This window comes from Pelobates fuscus, chromosome 4 (assembly GCF_036172605.1).
Source record: "Pelobates fuscus isolate aPelFus1 chromosome 4, aPelFus1.pri, whole genome shotgun sequence".
Lineage (NCBI taxonomy): Eukaryota > Metazoa > Chordata > Amphibia > Anura > Pelobatidae > Pelobates > Pelobates fuscus.
Window position 1 is genome coordinate 3,160,665 of NC_086320.1, and position 23,097 is coordinate 3,183,761.

Below are 23,097 nucleotides of genomic sequence, written 5' to 3' on the forward strand. Positions count from 1 at the left end.
AATTTTAAGACTATGGCCCCTGGAAGATATTGCCTGTTAAAGACTGTTTTAGCAGATTGGATTTTAAAAGACTTGCTGCCCCTTTAAAAATTGTATTGGAGCAGTTCTGCAGCTTTAAATTGGCACTTCGGATGCAGCCGAAGTGGGGGCCATTCCACAAACGAACACGTGACGGCGGCCATCTTTGTTCATTCGAACGAGGTCAGCGGTATGTGTAGTCAAATCCATGGAACTGAAATCGGCTACACATTTCAACGAACACCGCTGACCCTTACCTTCTCCTACACTCCGTTTTCAGCTGCAGAGACTAAGTCCCGCTCGGCAGTTTGAACTCACTGCTATACTAAGCTAAATGCACGAACCGCCCCGTTCGTGCATTCGAATGGGACTTAGTCATTTTTCTGTGTAAAATAGACCGACTGCACAGCCCAAATCTATGGAACTGTTTTGGGCAGGAAAATGTGCTTGCGGTCGGTCATACAGGACTTCCATCTAACTTTTGATCTACTGGATGGATTTGTCTGATTTTTGAGAGTGTTTATGTTTAAAGTGTGCTGATTCTGAATATGTATGTTTATGAAGATTGGACTTATATTTTTAAAGTTATAGTACATGTATAAAAACTGTATTTCTCTGTCTGTGATAATTATATTACCCATTGTGTTCAGTAATCATATCACAGGCAGAGGGGAGGATTTTGTGTTGGAGTGTCTCTGTGTATTGTACGTATTGATTGGTTGTTCTGTAAAACCCTGTGGGCAGTACTATGTTTGTAGATTGGGAATAAAAGAGACTGTATGTGCCAGTACAGTCAGATTCTGCTTGACCCTCAAAACAAAGTGTCGTCTCGTCATTGGGGGAATTGGATTGTATGCTGATTGTCAGGAGTGTAAGCAGATTGTATGCTTTTCCTGTTCAGCTGTTTCCAGTGTTCGTGTGTTTCCTGTTCGGGAGTTGGAGGATTCGTGTAGTTTGCAGTTCAGGAGACTGGTGCTTGCAGTAGCTGCCTGTGCATTGGAAAGGGGAATATCGCCTAAACGGTTTTTAACCTCTTGTGTGCAAAACGGTCCGTTACAGGTGTGTTTGCATGTAATGTTTGTGTTTGATTGCTGGGATGTATGCACATACATTCTATACATTCACAGACATACATACACATTAGCATGCAGATACACACAAACACACTGGCGTATACACACACTCAGATATAAAAACACTGGCACATCCACAAACAGAGATAAACACTTAGACATGTGCACACACTCAGATACACACAGGTACACATAAACAGAGGTACACATGCAAGTGTGTATTTGTGTGCAGTGTTGGAGTAGGAATGCTGGGATGTATGCATTGCCACACACACAGATGCACACTTACACAAACACCGAGATACACATGCAGTGGTGTATTTGAGTGCAATGTTAGCGCTGGAATGTAGTAGTGTTTTTGTGTGCAGTGTTGGCACTGGAATGATGGGATGTATGCATTACCACATGCATAAATACACAATGACTCACAGGTACACATACACAGACATGCAGGTACACATACAAACTGACACACAAGTACACATAGACACACACACTGATACACAGGTACACATGCATTGACACAACACAGTCAGGTACACACACTGACACAAGCACACGGTCAGATACATCCAGATACAAACAGTCAGATACACACACTGACAAAAACCACAGCCAGATACACACACACAGTCAGATACACACACTGACAAAAGCACAGCCAGATACACACACATACAGTCAGATACACACACTGACAAAAGCACAGCCAGATACACACACACACAGTCAGATACACACACTGACAAGCACACAGTCAGATACACACACTGACAAGCACACAGCCAGATACACGCACACAGCCAGATACAGCCAGATACAAGCACACAGCCAGATACAAGCACACAGCCAGATACAGCCAGATACAAGCACACAATCAGATACAGCCAGATACAAGCACACAGTCAGATACAGCCAGATACAAGCACACAGTCAGATACAGCCAGATACAAGCACACAGTCAGATACAGCCAGATACAAGCACACAGTCAGATACAGCCAGATACACACACTGACAAAAATCACAGCCAGATACACACACTCACACACAGTCAGATACACACAGACACAAGCACACAGTCAGATACAAGCACACAGCCAGATACAAGCACACAGCCAGATACAGCCAGATACAAGCACACAGCCAGATACAGCCAGATAAACACACTGACAAAAATCAGTCAGATACACACACTGACAAAAAACACAGCAAGATACACAAACAGCCAGATACACACACTGACAAAAAACACAGCAAGATACACAAACAGCCAGATACACACACTGACAAAAAACACAGCAAGATACACAAACAGCCAGATACACACACTGACAAACACAGCCAGATACACACACTGACAAACACAGCCAGATACACACACTGACAAACACAGCCAGATACACACACTGACAAACACAGCCAGATACACACACTGACAAACACAGCCAGATACACACACTGACAAACACAGCCAGATACACACACTGACAAACACAGCCAGATACACACACTGACAAACACAGCCAGATACACACACTGACAAACACAGCCAGATACACACACTGACAAACACAGCCAGATACACACACTGACAAACACAGCCAGATACACACACTGACAAACACAGCCAGATACACACACTGACAAACACAGCCAGATACACACACTGACAAACACAGCCAGATACACACACTGACAAACACAGCCAGATACACACACTGACAAACACAGCCAGATACACACACACACACACAGAGTCAGATACACACACACACACACAGAGTCAGATACACACACACACACACACAGAGTCAGATACACACACACACAGAGTCAGATACACACACACACACACAGTCAGATACACACACACACACACAGTCAGATACACACACACAGTCAGATACACACACACAGTCAGATACACACACACACACAGTCAGATACACACACACAGTCAGATACACACACACAGTCAGATACACACACACAGTCAGATACACACACACAGTCAGATACACACACACAGTCAGATACACACACACAGTCAGATACACACACACAGTCAGATACACACACAGTCAGATACACACACACAGTCAGATACACACACACAGTCAGATACACACACAGTCAGATACACACACACAGTCAGATACACACACACAGTCAGATACACACACACAGTCAGATACACACACACAGTCAGATACACACACACAGTCAGATACACACACACAGTCAGATACACACACACAGTCAGATACACACACACAGTCAGATACACACACACAGTCAGATACACACACACAGTCAGATACACACACAGTCAGAAACACAAACAGCCAGATATACAGACACACACTGACAAAAACACAGCAAGACACACACTGACAAAAACACAGCCAGACACACACTGACAAAAACACAGCCAGACACACACTGACAAAAACACAGCCAGACACACACTGACTCAGACCTAGGTTCACAACATCTATCAATCTACATAGTTTAGCCACCCTCCTGTCTCCTTAGCTTTACAGAAGGGTGGCTTCCCTGGGGTCCTGTTGGAGCTGGATGGCTGAGGTTGATGGCGGTCTGAGGAACCTGCTATCTCAGTCCCTCTCCTCCTCCTTCTCTTCATCCATGGGTGCCTCCTCCTCCCCAGCAGCACTCTGTTACTTTTAAGGAAGTGATCTGACATCACTTCCTCCCAGCAGGCAGAAAGACAGGGCCCGGTCTGGAGCACACTTAAAAGGCCAGGGGCCCCTGATTACATCACCTGCAGCAGCCCACCAGGAAGTTTCTCAGCACTCCGGTGGGCTGTCTGGTCCAGGTTGCTGCTTTGGACCTCCCAGGAGTAATTGGGGCCGAGGCAGCTGCCCCGTTTGCCCGTTGTTAAAGACGGCCCTGAATCTCTCCATTTTACATTTCCCAGTGACTTCTGTAAGCTCCAGGCCTCACCTCACACTCCCTGAGCCAACAATACTGAATTTCTTGGCCCATCTAACACCGCATCAGACAGCTCAGCCAGCCCATCTAACACAGCATTCTATTAGACAGCTTGGCCGGCCCATCTAACACAGCATTCTATTAGACAGCTTAGCCAGCCCATCTAACACAGCATTCTATTAGACAGCTTAACCAGCCCATCTAACACAGCATTCTATTAGACAGCTTGGCCAGCCCATCTAACACAGCATTCTATTAGACAGCTTGGCCAGCCCATCTAACACAGCATCAGACAGCTTGGCCAGCCCATCTAACACAGCATCAGACAGCTTGGCCAGCCCATCTAACACAGCATTCTATTAGACAGCTCGGCCAGCCCATCTAACACAGCATTCTATTAGACAGCTCAGCCAGCCCATCTAACACAGCATTCTATTAGACAGCTCGGCCGGCCCATCTAACACCGCATCAGATAGCTTGGCCAGCCCATCTAACACCGCATCAGATAGCTTGGCCAGCCCATCTAACACAGCATTCTATTAGACAGCTTGGTCGGCCCATCTAACACCGCATCAGATAGCTTGGCCAGCCCATCTAACACCGCATCAGATAGCTTGGCCGGCCCATCTAACACCGCATCAGATAGCTTGGCCGGCCCATCTAACACCGCATCAGATAGCTTGGCCGGCCCATCTAACACAGCATCAGACAGCTTGGCCAGCCTAACACAGCATTCTATTAGACAGCTTGGTCGGCCCATCTAACACCGCATCAGACCGCTCGGCCGGCCCATCTAGCACAGCATTCTATTAGACCGCTCGGCCGGCCCATCTAGCACAGCATTCTATTAGACCGCTCGGCCGGCCCATCTAACACAGACAGCTTGGCCAGCCCATCTAACACAGCATTCTAATAGCTCGGCCGGCCCATCTAACACAGCATTCTATTAGACCGTTCAGCCGGCCCATCTAGCACAGCATTCTATTCGACCGCTCGGCTGGCCCATCTAACACCGCATCAGACAGCTCGGCCGGCCCATCTAACACCGCATCAGACAGCTTGGCCAGGCCATCTAACACAGCATTCTATTAGACCGCTCGGCCGGCCCATCTAACACAGCATCAGACAGCTTGGCCAGCCCATCTAACTCTATTAGACTGCTCGGCTGGCCCATCTAACACCGCATCAGACAGCTCGGCCGGCCCATCTAACACCGCATCAGACAGCTTGGCCAGGCCATCTAACACAGCATTCTATTAGACCGCTCGGCCGGCCCATCTAACACAGCATCAGACAGCTTGGCCAGCCCATCTAACTCTATTAGACAGCTCGGCCAGCCCATCTAGCACAGCATCAGACAGCTTGGTCGGCCCATCTAAAACAGACAGCTTGGTCGGCCCATCTAACACAGACAGCTCAGCCAGCCCATATAACAGCACTCTATTAGACCGCTCGGCCGGCCCATCTAACACAGCACTCTATTAGACAGCTTGGCCAGCCCAGCATTCTATTAGACAGCTTAACCAGCCCATCTAACACAGCATTCTATTAGACAGCTTAACCAGCCCATCTAACACAGACAGCTCAGCCAGCCCATATAACAGCATTCTATTAGACCGCTCGGCCGGCCCATCTAACACAGCATTCTATTAGACCGCTCGGCCGGCCCATCTAACACAGCATTCTATTAGACAGCTTGGCCAGCCCATCTAACAGCATTCTATCAGACAGCTCAGCCAGCCCATCTAGCACAGCACTCTATTAGACCTTTTGGCCAGCCCATGTAACACAGCACTATCAGACAGCTCGGCCAGCTCATCCAGCACAGCAGACAGCCCCGGGCTCTGCAAGTAGTGAATCGCAGACTATAAGGCAGCACAGGACCTACCTTAAGCACCCAGCTGAATCCAAATGTTGGGTGCATGAACTCAATGAGGCGAAGAAGCAGTTCCAAGGTCTGAATATCACCATCAAATCTATCTTGGAGATCAATGTACTGAACCTACAGGAAGAGACATACATTTATTATTATTATTATTATGATATTTATAGAGCGCCGTCAAATTCCGCAGCGCTTTACAATGGGTGGACGGACAGACATGTAGTTGTAACCAGACAAGTTGGACACACAGGAACAGAGGGGTTGAGGGCCCTGCTCAATGAGCTTACATGCTAGAGGGAGTGGGGTAAAATGACACAAAAGGTAAGGATAGTATTAGACTAGTGACAGTTGCAGAAGAGCAATCAGTTGGGAGCTATTAACAGTTTAATTGATACGCTTTTATGAAGAAGTGGGTTTTTAACGATTTTTTGAAGGAGTGGAGACCAGAGAACTACCAACACAGGAGGAGACACTCTGCTCAATCCTACCTTTACAGCCACCTTAGTGCCATCATGCATTGTAGCGCGGTGCACCTGGGCTAGACTAGCAGCTGCTATTGGCTCCTGGTCAAAGTCCAAAAAAAGGGATTCAACTGGCGCCCCAAAATCTTCTACAAATATCTCGTTCACCTGGGCAAGAAAACATGTCTTTACTTACAGTAAGTCATTTTTTCCTTAATATGGTGGCAGTACACAAGTGGGTTATACTTCCTATGTTGGGACAGGTAATCTGTAAGAAAATACGTGTGCTTATCCTACTTCCTGTATAAAGCCACGAGAAGCCCAAGTTAGATCAGTTAATAGCAAAAAAATAAAAAAATAGGTATATATACGGACTCCAATTAAATGCCAAAATATAACTTTATATATGTACTGCCACCATATTAAGACTTGGCCTTTTTTTAATGACATTTTTACTTACTGTAAACATATGGTAGCAGTACACAAGTGGAATATAGCAAGATCCCAGGTACCCACTGAAGGGTGGGCATTCAATAAACTACTGCTTGGAGCACAGAAAGCAGCCTCTGAGGATGAGAATATGTCTATCCTGTAATGTATTAGAAAGTTGTTAAATGTTAACCACTTATCTGCTCTGCCGTTATCTTCCGGTGAAACATTAGCACGTTTGGCCCAAGATGTAACCATCGCTCTTTTAGAGTAACCCTTAAAGGGACACTATAGTCACCTGAACAGCTTTATCATAATGAAGCAGTTTTGGTGTATAGAACATGCCCCTGCAGCCTCACTGCTCAATCCTCTGCCATTTAGGAGTTAAATCCCTTAGTTTATGAACCCTAGTCACACCTCCCTGCATGTGACTTGCACAGCCTTCCATAAACACTTCCTGTAAAGAGAGCCCTATTTAGGCTTTCTTTATTGCGAGTTCTGTTTAATTAAGATTTTCTTATCCCCTGCTATGGTAATAGCTTGCTAGACCCTGCAAGAGCCTCCTGTATGTGATTAAAGTTCAATTTAGAGATTGAGATACAATTATTTAAGGTAAATTACATCGGTTTGAAAGTGAAACCAGTTTTTTTTTCATGCAGGCTCTGTCAATCATAGCCAGGGGAGGTGTGGCTAGGGCTGCATAAACAGAAACAAAGTGATTTAACTCCTAAATGACAGTGAATTGAGCAGTGAAATTGCAGGGGAATGATCTATACACTAAAACTGCTTTATTTAGCTAAAGTAATTTAGGTGACTATAGTGTTCCTTTAATGGAGACAGGACACTGAAGACTGCTGGACTTGTATGATAACTTGACAGTTTCAATAAGCCATTTGGCGATGTGTTTTCAGACCTTTACCCTGGGACGTTCTCTGGACATTGATGCACAGATGGTCTGACTTACTAAAAGGAGTGGATCTGTGATGTCCAAAGAGCAAAGCTATTTGGACATCCAACGTATACCATTTTGTTATTGAGGACAGGAAGGAGAATGATGCTAGAACAATAGGCTTGTTGATTACTCGGTTAGAGATAACCTTAGGCAAAAATTAAGGTTTAGGATATAAGAGGTCTTTATTCGAATGAAAAATGGTAAACTCCTCTGATGAGGAAAATACTTGTTTCTCCAACTCTTTTTCTCTGTCCTGTTTTTCTGGATGACCCTGGGAATTAGGGATACTGGAGAGAACAAAAATGCCAGTCTGACATTTCATTTGATGGACATTCAGTCTAGAAAATGTGGTCGATCTGGTCTGTAAAGGGATGCAAATAACGACACTTTCCGATTTTCCCTTCTGGCCATAAGATCTATTTCTGGAAATCCAAATCTTCTGATGAGAACTGCAAACAGGTCTGGGTGAAGAGACCACTCTGTTTGGGACCATTTCCATTTCTGTTGAGTTAGTCGTCTACTGTATTTTCTATTTCCTTTATGTGTGTAGCTGCCAAATCTTCCAATTCTCTCTGAGCCTGTCATTTCCAAACAAATAAGCTGAAGACTCTTGAGCATCGTTCTCCCTGGTCTGTTTAGATACAAGACAGCTGTGTTGTTGTCTGATTTGATTCTTATGGCTTTTTCTGAAATCCACAGCCTGAAATGTTGTAGAGCTTAGAAAACTGCCTTTAGTTGCCCATCGTTTGATGATCGGTATGCGTCTTTTGCACACCAAACTCCTTGGCACATATGAGACTGTAGATGTGCTCTACACCCTATATGAGACATCTGTAGTAAACATTAACCAATCTTTTTGCTTGAGAGAAAGGACTTGAGAGGAAGCATGACTCTTTCCACCATGTAACTGGACTTCAGACCAGAGTGGAGAATATTCAGTGGATAATTCTGACATATCCATGAGAAATTCAGTGGATAATCTCAAGTTATGTAAGGTGGGATAATTTCCTTGGAATCTACTAAACAATCCTCCAAGGATCGTATCAAAAAATCAACAATCAAAAACATAGATCTGTGCAACCTGAATGCCCACTTTAGGCAATTTCTCCCTCTTAACTTCCCCTTGAAGCTTAAAGAGGTTATTCAAGTGTCTGGAGATAAATGCTCTTTTTTTTTTCTCCATATTTCTCCATTCTCTTTGCATCAAACTGGGAAGTTTCTGAGAATCAGGAATACCTTTTCCCTTAGGTTTAAAAGATGAATATTCATTTAAAACCAAAGTTCCCTCCTGTACAAATCTTCTCAAGTCGTCTGGTGGGAATCCCATTTCCAGTCTAGATGACGCACTAGCAGTATCTAAGAAATATGATGCTGAGCATTCCCCAGAGGATAAATCTGATCTTGATTAAGATTTCCTTCGGTGTCTTTTCCCGATATGTTCCTGTGCTGTAACCGGAATACTTGATCTTGCTGTCCTTTTAAGACTCTTTGATTTTGTTTTTACAAATGACTCCGCAGAACACAAGTTAAACATTTTCCTTTTGGAAACGCTCTCTTTTTTACAGGAGTTGGCATCCAATCCTTCTCCACCTTATCAGAAGATGCAGGATTAGACATTTCTGAAAATTAAAAAAATAATAATAATAAAAAAAATATATAGCATTAAGTATCCAAAATACATGAAAGATTTTCAAAGAAGAAAAATTAAAAAATTAAAATCACACCTCAAAAACCTCAGAGCCGTGTGTGGGGTGCTGGTGACGTGGCAAGCCCAATCTGAACAGCATCCATGCGGTCAGGAGGGTCTTGCACAGCTTAAATAGCTTTTTTAAATTGAATTGTAATCCAAAATGAGAAGTTTCGTTCCATGCATGCGCAGCAGTGCCGTCAGGACTTGGGATGTATGCAAGGCCTCACAGATGTGCATTCCATCGCTCTGCACAGCCTAAAACACCTGGACCGCCTTACTGATTTTCGGATACATCTTTGGCATAAATAGCAGCATTCAGATGCGCTCCATAACTCAGAGCTGGAGCCTGGGGAGCAATCAGGTCTGTTCCCCCAGGCAGCATTCCACGTGCCTCAGTCTGCCGATTACCTGACCGTCCAACGCTGGGACAAGAAAGAACGGATCTTACTTGGGCTTTGTCAGGATCGGGACAGGGATCCAACATGCAGAGTACAAACAGTAGCCAGATACGTATACCGGACCTTAGAATGGCCGGACTAACGTAAGTAGTACAGTATAGAATGGTCAAAGACAAGCCGAGGTCGAGGGTAACAGAAGACAGGTAAGCGAGAGACAAGCCGAATCAAGGGTAACAGAGATAAGCAGAGTAAGGTAAACAAGCCGGGTCAAAACCAAAAGGGATAATAGAATACACAAGCACTGAGTGACTAGAACAAGCTAGAACCACGACAGGGCAATGAGCTAATGAAAGAAGCTCTGTTAAATACCCTGTTCAGAGCAGTAACCACGCCTCCGAGGCGTCCTGATTGGTCCTGCAGCAATTGAGTGACAGGTCGTTCCGGAGGAGTGTCCTGATGACAACTTCCTGCCTAGATGCTGTAAAAGGCAGTCACTCCCTTGCGGCCGGCCTTGCATGACCGGATAGACCGTGGGGAAGGGAGCCATCAGGCCGTCTGGATGGAGGAACAGCTAAGTCTCTACCTCTTTCGGAGGTAGAGACCACAGGTACCCTGACAGTACCCCCCCTCTCAGATACGCCCACCGGGCGGAATACACCAGGGCGAGAAGGGAATCGAGAGTGAAACGCCCTGCGGCGACGGGGAGCATGCACCTCCTCCTGAGGTACCCAACTTCTCTCCTCAGGACCATAACCCTTCCAATCGACCAGATATTGCAGTTTCCCCCGGGAGATTCGAGAATCAACGATGGAATTGACCTCATACTCCTCCTGACCCTCCACCTGAACTGAGCGGGGAGGGGCGATCGTGGAGGAGAACCTGTTACATATTAATGGTTTTAGCAAGGAAACATGAAATGAATTAGGAATGCGTAAGGCATTAGGCAACGCTAAGCGATACGCAACTTAGTTAATTTGAGACAGTACCCTGTAAGGTCCAATATATCGAGGAGCAAACTTCATGGACAGCACTTTTAACCGAATGTTTCTAGTACTTAACCATACTCTATCGCCTGGAACAAACACCGGTGCTGCCCTTCTACGTTTGTCAGCGTGTTTTTTAACCAGCGTAGAATTGTGCAGAAGGATTTGTCGAGTTTGATCCCACAACTTTCTTAAATTGGCAACATGAACATCCACCGACGGTATCCCTTGAGAAGAAGACTCCGAAGGAAGGATGGAAGGATGAAAGCCATAATTCAAGAAAAAAGGGCTAGAATGCGTAAAATCACAAATGAGATTGTTATGAGCAAACTCCGCCCAAGGAATCAAACCGACCCAATCGTCCTGGTGTTCTGAAACGAAACAACGTAAATATTGTTCAACTTTTTGGTTAGTGCGTTCAGCAGCTCCATTGGACTGAGGATGATAGGCAGAGGAGAAATTCAATTTGATGCCTAGTTGGGAGCAGAATGATCTCCAAAAACGGGAAACAAATTGGGAGCCTCTGTCAGAGACAATTTGGGAAGGTATCCCATGCAAACGGAAAATCTCCCTGGCGAATATCTCCGCTAATTCGGGCGAAGATGGGAGTTTAGGTAAGGGAATGAAGTGAGCCATTTTAGTAAATCTGTCTACCACAGTGAGGATGACAGTCTGCTTTTTAGAGATAGGCAAATCAACAATGAAGTCCATTGCCAGGCAGGACCAAGGCTTTTCAGGAACCTCTAAAGGGTGCAGAAATCCGCATGGAAGCGAATGGGGTAGCTTGGTCTTGGTACAAACTTCACATGCCCCGATGAATTCTTTAATATCCTTGCGTAAGTCAGGCCACCAAAAATCTTTAGAGACCAGCGCATAAGTCTTGCGGATGCCAGGATGCCCAGCCACCTTGCTGTTATGGAGACAGCGTAGCACCTCCAGTTGGAGAGCGGCAGGAACGAAGTGTCGATCCCCAGGAGTCTGTTTGGGTGCCAAATGCTGAAACTTCATGATCTCAGAAAGCAATGGAGAGTGAATCCTGAGATTCGTGTTCGCGATAATATTCCCCTTAGGAACTATGGAGGACAGAAGTGGTTCAGTTATAGTGGATGGTTCATATTGACGAGACAAAGCATCGGCTTTAGAGTTCTTAGAACCAGGTCTATACGTAAGTACATAATTAAAGTGAGTGAGGAACAAGGCCCAGCGAGCCTGCCTGGCGGACAAGCGCTTAGCCTCCCCAATATAAGACAAGTTCTTATGATCCGTTAGAATAGTAACAGGGTGTAGTGTCCCTTCCAGTAAATGTCTCCACTCCTTTAAAGCCTTAATGACCGCTAATAGTTCCCTCTCCCCGATGTCATATCTGCTCTCAGGCCCAGAAATTTTTTTAGAGAAGAAACCACAAGGGTGTAACGGTTTATCCACCCCTAACCTTTGAGACAGAACAGCCCCAACTCCTGTCTCAGAAGCATCGACCTCGAGCAAGAAAGGCAGAGTCGTATCAGGATGAACTAGAATGGGAGCTGAGGCAAAAAGTTCCTTGAGAGTCTTAAAAGCACCAAGAGCTTCCTCAGACCAGAACTTAGTGTCAGCCCCTTGTTTGGTCATATTGGTAATAGGCGCAATGATAGAGGAGTAACCCTTAATGAAGCGCCTATAGTAGTTGGAAAAACCAATAAACCTTTGGATAGCCTTGAGTCCTTTGGGCAAAGGCCAGTCTAAAATAGATTGGAGTTTACCAGGATCCATTTTAAAACCTTCCCCAGAAATCACGTACCCAAGAAAGTCTACCTGAGACTGATCAAAACTGCACTTCTCCAATTTGCAGTATAGACCATGTTGCAGAAGTTTGTGTAACACCTTTCTGACCTGTTTATGGTGAGTCTCAATCTCCTTAGAGTGTATTAGTATGTCGTCCAGGTAAACAATAACACAATCATGCTGAAACTCCCTAAGTACCTCATTAATCAAATCTTGAAATACTGCAGGAGCATTGCATAGTCCAAATGGCATAACAGTGTATTCGTAATGGCCATACCGGGTATTGAATGCCGTCATCCACTCGTGACCTTGCTGGATTCTCACCAAATTGTAAGCCCCTCTGAGATCTAACTTGGTGAAAATTTTGGAGCCCTTAAGACGATCAAATAACTCGGTAATCAGTGGGATAGGATAGGCATTTCTGACAGTTATTTTATTCAAGCCTCGGTAATCGATACAAGGTCTCAGCGTGCCATCCTTCTTCTTAATGAAAAAGAACCCTGCCCCGGCCGGAGAAGAAGACCTCCTGATGAATCCCTTTTCTAAATTCTCCTGAATATACTCCTCTAGAACCGAGTTTTCCTGAACAGACAAAGGATATACATGGCCCCTCGGAGGCATAGTCCCGGGTAGAAGCTTAATTTTACAGTCAAATGACCTGTGTGGCGGCAAAGAATCGGCATTCTTCTTGTCAAACACTGCCCTTAAGTCTAGGTAAAGGTCTGGTATTTGTCTTTCTGTGGACTGAGTAGGATTCTCCTGTATGTTAATATTAGCTAATGGAGAAACCTTGCACAAACACCGATCCTGGCAGCCCTGGCCCCACGAGAGTATCTCCCCTAACTCCCAATCGATAATAGGGTTATGTTCTTTCAACCATGGGTACCCCAGAACTATGGGAACGGAAGGAGACGAAATGAGCAGAAGAGATAAATTCTCCACGTGTAGGATACCAACATTTAACTCAATGGGTATGGTCTCACGAAAGATAACAGGGTCTAGTAGTGGTCTACCATCTATGGCCTCAACGGCCAAGGGTGTCTCCCTTAGCAAAGGCTTGGTCGATAAAATTCTCAGCAGCACCGGAATCTATCAAAGCCATAGCCCTTACTACTTCCCTCCCGCAAGTTAAGGAAACTGGTAGCAGAAGCCTGTGATCTTTATAATTAGGAGTAGAGGACAAAATAGAAACACCCAAGGCCTGTCCTCTAGAGAGACTTAGGTGCGAGCGTTTCCCGGGCGGTTAGAACAGTTCGAGAGTAAATGACCCTTAGCTCCACAATACATACACAAACCCTCTCTTCTCCTGTACTGTCTTTCCTCCTCAGAGAGGCGGGTATACCCTATCTGCATAGGTTCAGGAAGCAAAGATACCGTGGAGTCAGGACTTGGAAAAGAGGGGGCTAACCTAAAAGAAGGTCTCCGGTTCCTCTCTCGAGTGTTCTGTCTCTCTCTTAAACGTTCATCTATACGAGAGATGAACGAAATTAAATCCTCTAAATTCTCAGGGAGTTCTCTGGTAGCAACCTCATCAAGGATTACTTCAGATAAGCCATTCAAAAATACATCCATATACGCCTGCTCATTCCACTTGACTTCTGACGCCAGAGACCTGAACTCTAGTGCATAATCCACCAGTGTTCGGTTCTCCTGCCTCAGACGCAACAGTAATCTGGCTGCATTAACCTTTCTACCTGGAGGGTCAAATGTTCTTCTAAAAGCAGCTACAAAGGCGTTATAGTTATAAACTAATGGGTTATCGTTCTCCCATAATGGGTTGGCCCTTCTCAGAGCTTTCTCAATAAGTAGGGTGATAATAAATCCTACCTTTGCCCTATCTGTAGGATAAGAGCGAGGTTGCAATTCAAAGTGGATACTAATTTGGTTTAAGAAACCACGACACTTCTCAGGAGCCCCACCATAGCGTACTGGGGGGGGTAATGTGAGAAGAAGCACCCACTGTGGCTACCTCTAGACCTGAACCGACAGGAGAAACAGGGGTATTACGTATCTCCTCTGGTGGGTTATTGGCACGAGATAGTAGAGCCTGTAGCGCAAGCGCCATCTGATCCATTCTGTGATCCATGGCTTCAAACCTAGGATCAGGAGAAGCTAGCTGACTGTTTGTACTTGCAGGATCCATTGGCCCTGTCGTAATGTCAGGATCGGGACAGGGATCCAACACGCAGAGTACAAACAGTAGCCAGATACGTATACCGGACCTTAGAATGGCCGGACTAACGTAAGTAGTACAAGCCGAGGTCGAGGGTAACAGAAGACAGGTAAGCGAGAGACAAGCCGAATCAAGGGTAACAGAGATAAGCAGAGTAAGGTAAACAAGCCGGGTCAAAACCAAAAGGGATAATAGAATACACAAGCACTGAGTGACTAGAACAAGCTAGAACCACGACAGGGCAATGAGCTAATGAAAGAAGCTCTGTTAAATACCCTGTTCAGAGCAGTAACCACGCCTCCGAGGCGTCCTGATTGGTCCTGCAGCAATTGAGTGACAGGTCGTTCCGGAGGAGTGTCCTGATGACAACTTCCTGCCTAGATGCTGTAAAAGGCAGTCACTCCCTCGCGGCCGGCCTTGCATGACCGGATAGACCGTGGGGAAGGGAGCCATCAGGCCGTCTGGATGGAGGAACAGCTAAGTCTCTACCTCTTTCGGAGGTAGAGACCACAGGTACCCTGACAGGCTTCTAAGGTCTTTATACAGTAAATAGGAGGAGCAAATGTAAGCGATTTCTTGTACCAACATAGGAAGTACAACACATTTGTGTACTGCCACCATATGTTCAGAAAAACAAAATAACTTTCCATATCACGCTGTTACCACCTTGCCTGCCAGACAGACAGACCGACCAGCAGGCACGCACCGCCTGCCAGACAGATTCGCAGACACACCGCCTGCCGGGCAGACCCTCTCACACACACACACACACACACACACACACACACACCGCCTGCCGGGCAGACCCTCACACACACACACACCGCCTGCCGGGAAGACCCTCACACACACACACACACACACACCGCCTGCCGGGCAGACCCTCACACACACACACACCGCCTGCCGGGCAGACCCTCACACACACACACACACACCGCCTGCCGGGCAGACCCTCACACACGCACACACCGCCTGCCGGGCAGACCCTCACACACACACACACCGCCTGCCGGGCAGACCCTCACACACACACCGCCTGCCGGGCAGGCCCTCACACACACACACACACCGCCTGCCGGGCAGGCCCTCACACACACACACACACACACCGCCTGCCGGGCAGACCCTCACACACACACACCGCCTGCCGGGCAGACCCTCACACACACACACACCGCCTGCCGGGCAGACCCTCACACACACACACACACACACCGCCTGCCGGGCAGACCCTCACACACACACACACCGCCTGCCGGGCAGACCCTCACACACACACACACACACCGCCTGCCGGGCAGACCATCACACACAGACACACACACACACCGCCTGCCGGGCAGACCCTCACAGACACACACACACCGCCTGCCGGGCAGACCCTCACAGACACACACACACCGCCTGCCGGGCAGACCCTCACAGACACACACACACCGCCTGCCGGGCAGACCCTCACACACACACACACCGCCTGCCGGGCAGACCCTCACACACACACACACCGCCTGCCGGGCAGACCCTCACACACACACACCGCCTGCCGGGCAGACCCTCACACACACACACACACCGCCTGCCGGGCAGACCCTCACACACACACACACCGCCTGCCGGGCAGACCCTCACACACACACACACCGCCTGCCGGGCAGACCCTCACACACACACACACACCGCCTGCCGGGCAGACCCTCACACACACACACACACCGCCTGCCGGGCAGACCCTCACACACACACACACACACCGCCTGCCGGGCAGACCCTCACACACACACACACACACCGCCTGCCGGGCAGACCCTCACACACACACACACCGCCTGCCGGGCAGACCCTCACACACACACACACACACCGCCTGCCGGGCAGACCCTCACACACACACACACCGCCTGCCGGGCAGACCCTCACACACACACACACCGCCTGCCGGGCAGACCCTCACACACACACACACCGCCTGCCGGGCAGACCCTCACACACACACACACACCGCCTGCCGGGCAGACCCTCACACACACACACACCGCCTGCCGGGCACACCCTCACACACACACACACCGCCTGCCGGGCACACCCTCACACACACACACCGCCTGCCGGGCAGACCCTCACACACACACACCGCCTGCCGGGCAGACCCTCACACACACACACCGCCTGCCGGGCAGACCCTCACACACACACACCGCCTGCCGGGCAGACCCTCACACACACACACCGCCTGCCGGGCAGACCCTCACACACACACACCGCCTGCCGGGCAGACCCTCACACACACACACCGCCTGCCGGGCAGACCCTCACACACACACACCGCCTGCCGGGCAGACCCTCACACACACACACCGCCTGCCGGGCAGACCCTCACACACACACAACGCCTGCCGGGCAGACCCTCACACACAACGCCTGCCGGGCAGACCCTCACACACAACGCCTGCCGGGCAGACCCTCACACACCACCTGCCGGGCAGACCCTCACACACACGAACCAGCGCCATGTGACAGAACCAGATGCACACATTTTGCCTTATGGAAGTCAACAAATAGACTGCTTCCACCATGTGGGCACACTCACCTCATTGGCACGGCGTCGAAGCGCTTGGTCCTCAAGTACACGCAAGGTCTTTGTGTATTCAGGGGGCAGCAGGTGGTTAAATGCACACAGTCCTTGACCCAATTTTACATACAGGCCTCCGTTTAGGACAGCTCCCTCCACTAATCTGTCAGCAGCCCGCTGGTGACACCGAGACATGATGGTTTCATAACGAGGGCTGTTCTGCCACACCAAAAGAGCGTTAAATACAGCTTAACTGGAAAAGAGTACTCTAAACACACTACAGCTGCAAATGGGAGATCCGTCACCCACCGCCAGGGAGATCCGTCACCCACCGCCAGGGAGATCCGTCACCCACCGCCAGGGAGATCCGTCACCCACCGCCAGGGAGATCCGTCACCCACCGCCAGGGAGATCCGTCACCCACCGCCAGGGAGATCCGTCACCCACCGCCAGGGAGATCCGTCACCCACCGCCAGGGAGATCCGTCACCCACCGCCAGGGAGATCCGTCACCCAGCAGGTGAAAGCAGTTTGTCACAACCCAGCAGGAATGCAGGGCAAAACACAATGAGCCAGACAATACTCTTAGCTGTAACCAGGTAATACATTCACAGGTATCATCACATGAGAAGTGATGCACGGCAGATACCTACAGAAGCCAGGTATAGATAGCCCAGGGGCTACAAGTAATAAACCCGTGTGAAAATAAATGCTGTGAAAATCCATAGCCATCACCCAAAAGCTGCTCACCTCATTCTCTCCACGAAGGGTGATATGAGTCGACCACCAGTAATCCACAGAGATCTGAGATCCAATCAGGAGCGACCTGAGAGAAACAAAACAAACAAAGAAATAATGGCAAAATGAAAAGCAAACATGGAGGAAACAGGAAGCCCTGACACAAGATTCAGTGTAAATCTCCTGATATCCATAGTACATGAGGTTATAGAGCACCATACTCGTGCAGGGCTACAAGACAGGCTACAGAGCAGCCTTACAGCTAGCAGGGCTACAGGATTGGTTAAAGAGCACCATACAGCGAGCAGGGCTACAGGATGGGTTATAGAGCACCATATAGCGAGCAGGGCTACAGGATGGGTTATAGAGCACCATATAGCGAGCAGGGCTACAGAGCACCATACAGCGAGCAGGGCTACAGGACGGGCTACAGAGCACCATACAGCGAGCAGGGCTACAGGACGGGTTATAGAGCACCATGTAGCGAGCAGGGCTACAGGACGGGCTACAGAGCACCATATAGCGAGCAGGGCTACAGGACTGGTTAAAGAGCACCATATAGTGAGCAGGGCTACAGGACTGGTTAAAGAGCACCATATAGCGAGCAGGGCTACAGGACTGGTTAAAGAGCACCATATAGCGAGCAGGGCTACAGGACCGGCTACAGAGCACCATACAGTGTATGGTGCTGTATGGTGCTCTTTAACCAGTCCTGTAGCCCAGGATGGGTTAAAGAGCACCATACAGCGAGCAGGGCTACAGGACGGGCTATAGAGCACCATACAGCGAGCAGGGCTACAGGATGGGTTATAGAGCACCATATAGCGCACAGGGCTACAGGGCTATAGAGCACCATATAGCGAGCAGGGCTACAGGATGGGTTATAGAGCACCATACAGTGAGCAGGGCTACAGGACTGGTTAAAGAGCACCATACAGCGAGCAGGGCTACAGGACTGGTTAAAGAGCACCATATAGCGAGCAGGGCTACAGGGCTATAGAGCACCATATAGCGAACAGGGCTACAGGACTGGTTAAAGAGCACCATATAGCGAGCAGGGCTACAGGGCTATAGAGCACCATATAGCGAGCAGGGCTACAGGACTGGTTAAAGAGCACCATATAGCGAGCAGGGCTACAGGATGGGTTATAGAGCACCATATAGCGAGCAGGGCTACAGGATGGGTTATAGAGCACCATACAGTGAGCAGGGCTACAGGACGGGCTATAGAGCACCATACAGCGAGCAGGGCTACAGGATGGGTTATAGAGCACCATACAGCGAGCAGGGCTACAGGACGGGCTATAGAGCACCATACAGCGAGCAGAGCTACAGGACGGGCTATAGAGCACCATACAGCGAGCAGAGCTACAGGACGGGCTATAGAGCACCCTATAGCGAGCAGAGCTACAGGATGGGCTATAGAGCACCCTATAGCGAGCAGGGCTACAGGACGGGCTATAGAGCACCATATAACGAGCAGGGCTACAGGACGAGCTATAGAGCACCATATAGCAAGCAGAGCTACAGAGCATCATACAGCGAGCAGGGCTACAGGACAGAAACATAGAAACATAGAATGTGACGGCAGATAAGAACCATTCGGCCCATCTAGTCTGCCCAGTTTTCTAAATACTTTCATTAGTCCCTGGCCTTATCTTATAGTTAGGATAGCCTTATGCCTATCCCACGCATGCTTAAACTCCTTTACTGTGTTAACCTCTACCACTTCAGCTGGAAGGCTATTCCATGCATCCACTACCCTCTCAGTAAAGTAATACTTCCTGATATTATTTTTAAACCTTTGTCCCTCTAATTTAAGACTATGTCCTCTTGTTGTGGTAGTTTTTCTTCTTTTAAATATAGTCTCCTCCTTTACTGTGTTGATTCCCTTTATGTATTTAAATGTTTCTATCATATCCCCCCTGTCTCGTCTTTCCTCCAAGCTATACATGTTAAGATCCTTTAACCTTTCCTGGTAAGTTTTATCCTGCAATCCATGAACCAGTTTAGTAGCCCTTCTTTGAACTCTCTCTAAGGTATCAATATCCTTTTGAAGATACAGTCTCCAGTACTGCGTACAATACTCCAAGTGAGGTCTCACCAGTGTTCTGTTCAATGGCATGATCACTTCCCTCTTTCTACTGCTAATACCTCTCCCTATACAACCAAGCATTCTGCTAGCATTTCCTGCTGCTCTATTACATTGTCTGCCTACCTTTAAGTCATCAGAAATAATCACCCCTAAATACCTTTCCTTAGATGTTGAGGTTAGGACTCTATCAAATATTTTGTACTCTACCCTTGGGTTTTTACGTCCAAGATGCATTATCTTGCACTTATCCACATTAAATGTCAGTTGCCACAACTCTGACCATTTTTCTAGTTTACCTAAATCATTTTCCATTTGGCTTATCCCTCCTGGAACATCAACCCTGTTACATATCTTCGTATCATCCGCAAAAAGACACACCTTACCATAAAGACCTTCTGCAATATCACTAATAAAAATATTAAAGAGAATGGGTCCAAGTACAGATCCCTGAGGTACCCCACTGGTGACAAGCCCAAGCTTCGAATATACTCCATTGACTACAACCCTCTGTTGCCTGTCACTCAGCCACTGCCTTACCCATTCAACAATATTGGAATCCAAACTCAAAGATTGTAGTTTATTGATAAGCCTTCTATGTGCAACAGTGTCAAAAGCCTTACTGAAATCTAGGTAAGCAATGTCTACTGCACCACCCTGATCTATAATTTTAGTTACCCAATCAAAAAAATCAATAAGATTAGTTTGGCATGATCTCCCTGAAGTAAACCCATGTTGTCTCTGGTCTTGAAATCCATGTGTTTTTAGATGTTCAACAATCCTATCCTTTAACATGGTTTCCATCACTTTCCCCACTACTGAAGTAAGGCTTACTGGCCTATAGTTGCCCGACTCCTCCCTATTACCTTTCTTGTGAATGGGCACAACATTCGCTAACTTCCAATCTTCTGGGACTACTCCTGTTATCAATGATTGGTTAAATAAATCTGTTAATGGTTTTGCTAGTACACCACTAAGCTCTTTTAATAGCTTTGGGTGTATTCCATCAGGTCCCATTGACTTATTTGTCTTTACTTTTGACAGTTGAAATAGAACCTCTTCCTCTGTAAACTCACGTGTAATAAATGACTCATTTATCCTTTTTCTTAACTGAGGTCCCTTTCCTTCATTTTCATCTGTAAATACCGAACAAAAATATTCATTGAGGCAGTCAGCTAGACCTTTATCCTCATCTACATACCTTCCTTCTTTTGTTTTTAATCTAACTAATCCTTGTTTTACTTTTCTTTTCTCATTTATGTATCTAAAAAAAGTTTTGTCCCCCTTTTTTACTGACTGTGCTATTTTCTCTTCTGTGTGGGATTTGGAAGCTCTTATAACTTGCTTAGCCTCTTTCTGCCTAATCTTATAGGTCATTCTGTCTTCCTCACTCTGGGTTTTTTTATAATTACTAAATGCTAACTTTTTGTTTTTTACTATTTTGGCCACATCTGCGGAGTACCACAGTGGTTTCTTGAATTTTTTGCTTTTACTGACAAGCCTAATGCAATTTTCCGTTGCCTTCAGTAGTGCAGCTTTTAAAGAATCCCATTTATTTTGGACTCCATTTAAATTGCTCCAGTCTGATAATGACTCCTTTACACATATTCTGATTTTAGAAAAGTCTGTTTTTCTAAAGTCTAAAACTTTTGTTTTTGTGTGGTGTGACTCAGTCACTGTTCTTATATTAAACCACACTGACTGATGATCACTGGATCCTAAACTTTCACCTACAGTAATATCTGATACCAAATCTCCATTTGTTAACACTAAATCTAGTATGGCCTCTTTACGAGTTGGCTCCTCAACGACTTGTTTTAGAGACAATCCCAGTAGGGAGTTTAGAATATGTGTGCTCCTGGCACAAGTAGCTATTTTTGTTTTCCAATTCACATCAGGAAGATTAAAGTCACCCATGATGATAACTTCCCCCTTCATTGTCATTTTAGCTATTTCTTCAACTAGTAGATTATCTAACTCTTCAATTTGTCCTGGGGGCCTATAAATCACACCTACACGAGTTACTGTGTGATTACCAAATTCTAACGTAACCCAAACGGACTCTATGTTCGCCTCACTAACCTTTATTAGGCTAGATTTTATGCTATTCTTTACATACAGGGCCACCCCTCCCCCTTTCTTGCCTTCCCTGTCTTTTCTATATAAAGAGTACCCTGGTATTGCTATGTCCCAGTCATTTTTCTCATTATACCATGTCTCAGTAACAGCGACTAAATCTACACTATCAGTTGCCATTATTGCCACAAGTTCATGGATCTTATTCCCTAAACTGCGAGCATTTGTAGACATGACGCTAAGCTTATCATTTTTTAACACACTTGCTACAGGCACCTTCTGTCCTTGTTTTGGGGGACAATTGGATTGATGTTTTATCACCCTTTTGCCCCCCCCCCCTCCTAGTTTAAAAACATCCTAGCAAAACCTCTGAACTGCTCACTGAGAACATTTGTTCCCTTTTGAGAAAGATGCAAACCATCTTTTTTGTACAGTTTATTTCCATTCCAAACAGAGCTACCATGAGCAATAAAGCCAAATCCTTGCTCCCGACACCATTCACCAAGCCACAAGTTAAAGTCCCTAATACGCATCCGCCTGTCGTTCTGAGTGTTATGCACAGGCAGAACTTCAGAGAATGACAGTGTGGAAGCAACCTGCCGTATATCATTGGCAAAAACACTAAAAACTTCCTTAACCTCTGAAACCTCATTGCAAGCCAAGTCATTTGTCCCTAAATGGACAAGTACATCCAATTCCCCTTCCTGCTTTGCTTGCTTAACAATATTACAGATACGTCTCCTGTCTCTGTGAGCAGTAGCTCCGGGAAGACACCTCACAAGACCACCATTGCCCATCTCCACACCTCTTATGATGGAATCTCCCAACAACAACTGCTTTCTATTAG

The 23,097-nt window shown here is 46.9% G+C and overlaps 1 protein-coding gene across 1 annotated transcript in view; it reads right to left on the minus strand.

Annotated features, from left to right (window-relative positions):
* ADCK5 (aarF domain containing kinase 5) overlaps window positions 1-23,097 on the minus strand; it is a 93,963-nt gene that overhangs the window by 45,028 nt on the left and 25,838 nt on the right. The window contains exons 4-7 of the mRNA XM_063450907.1: window positions 18,095-18,170; window positions 17,364-17,564; window positions 6,415-6,555; window positions 5,933-6,046 (exon numbers count right to left, since the gene is read on the minus strand). Coding sequence (XP_063306977.1) covers window positions 5,933-6,046; window positions 6,415-6,555; window positions 17,364-17,564; window positions 18,095-18,170 — 532 coding nt within the window. The remainder of the gene's footprint in view (window positions 1-5,932; window positions 6,047-6,414; window positions 6,556-17,363; window positions 17,565-18,094; window positions 18,171-23,097) is intronic.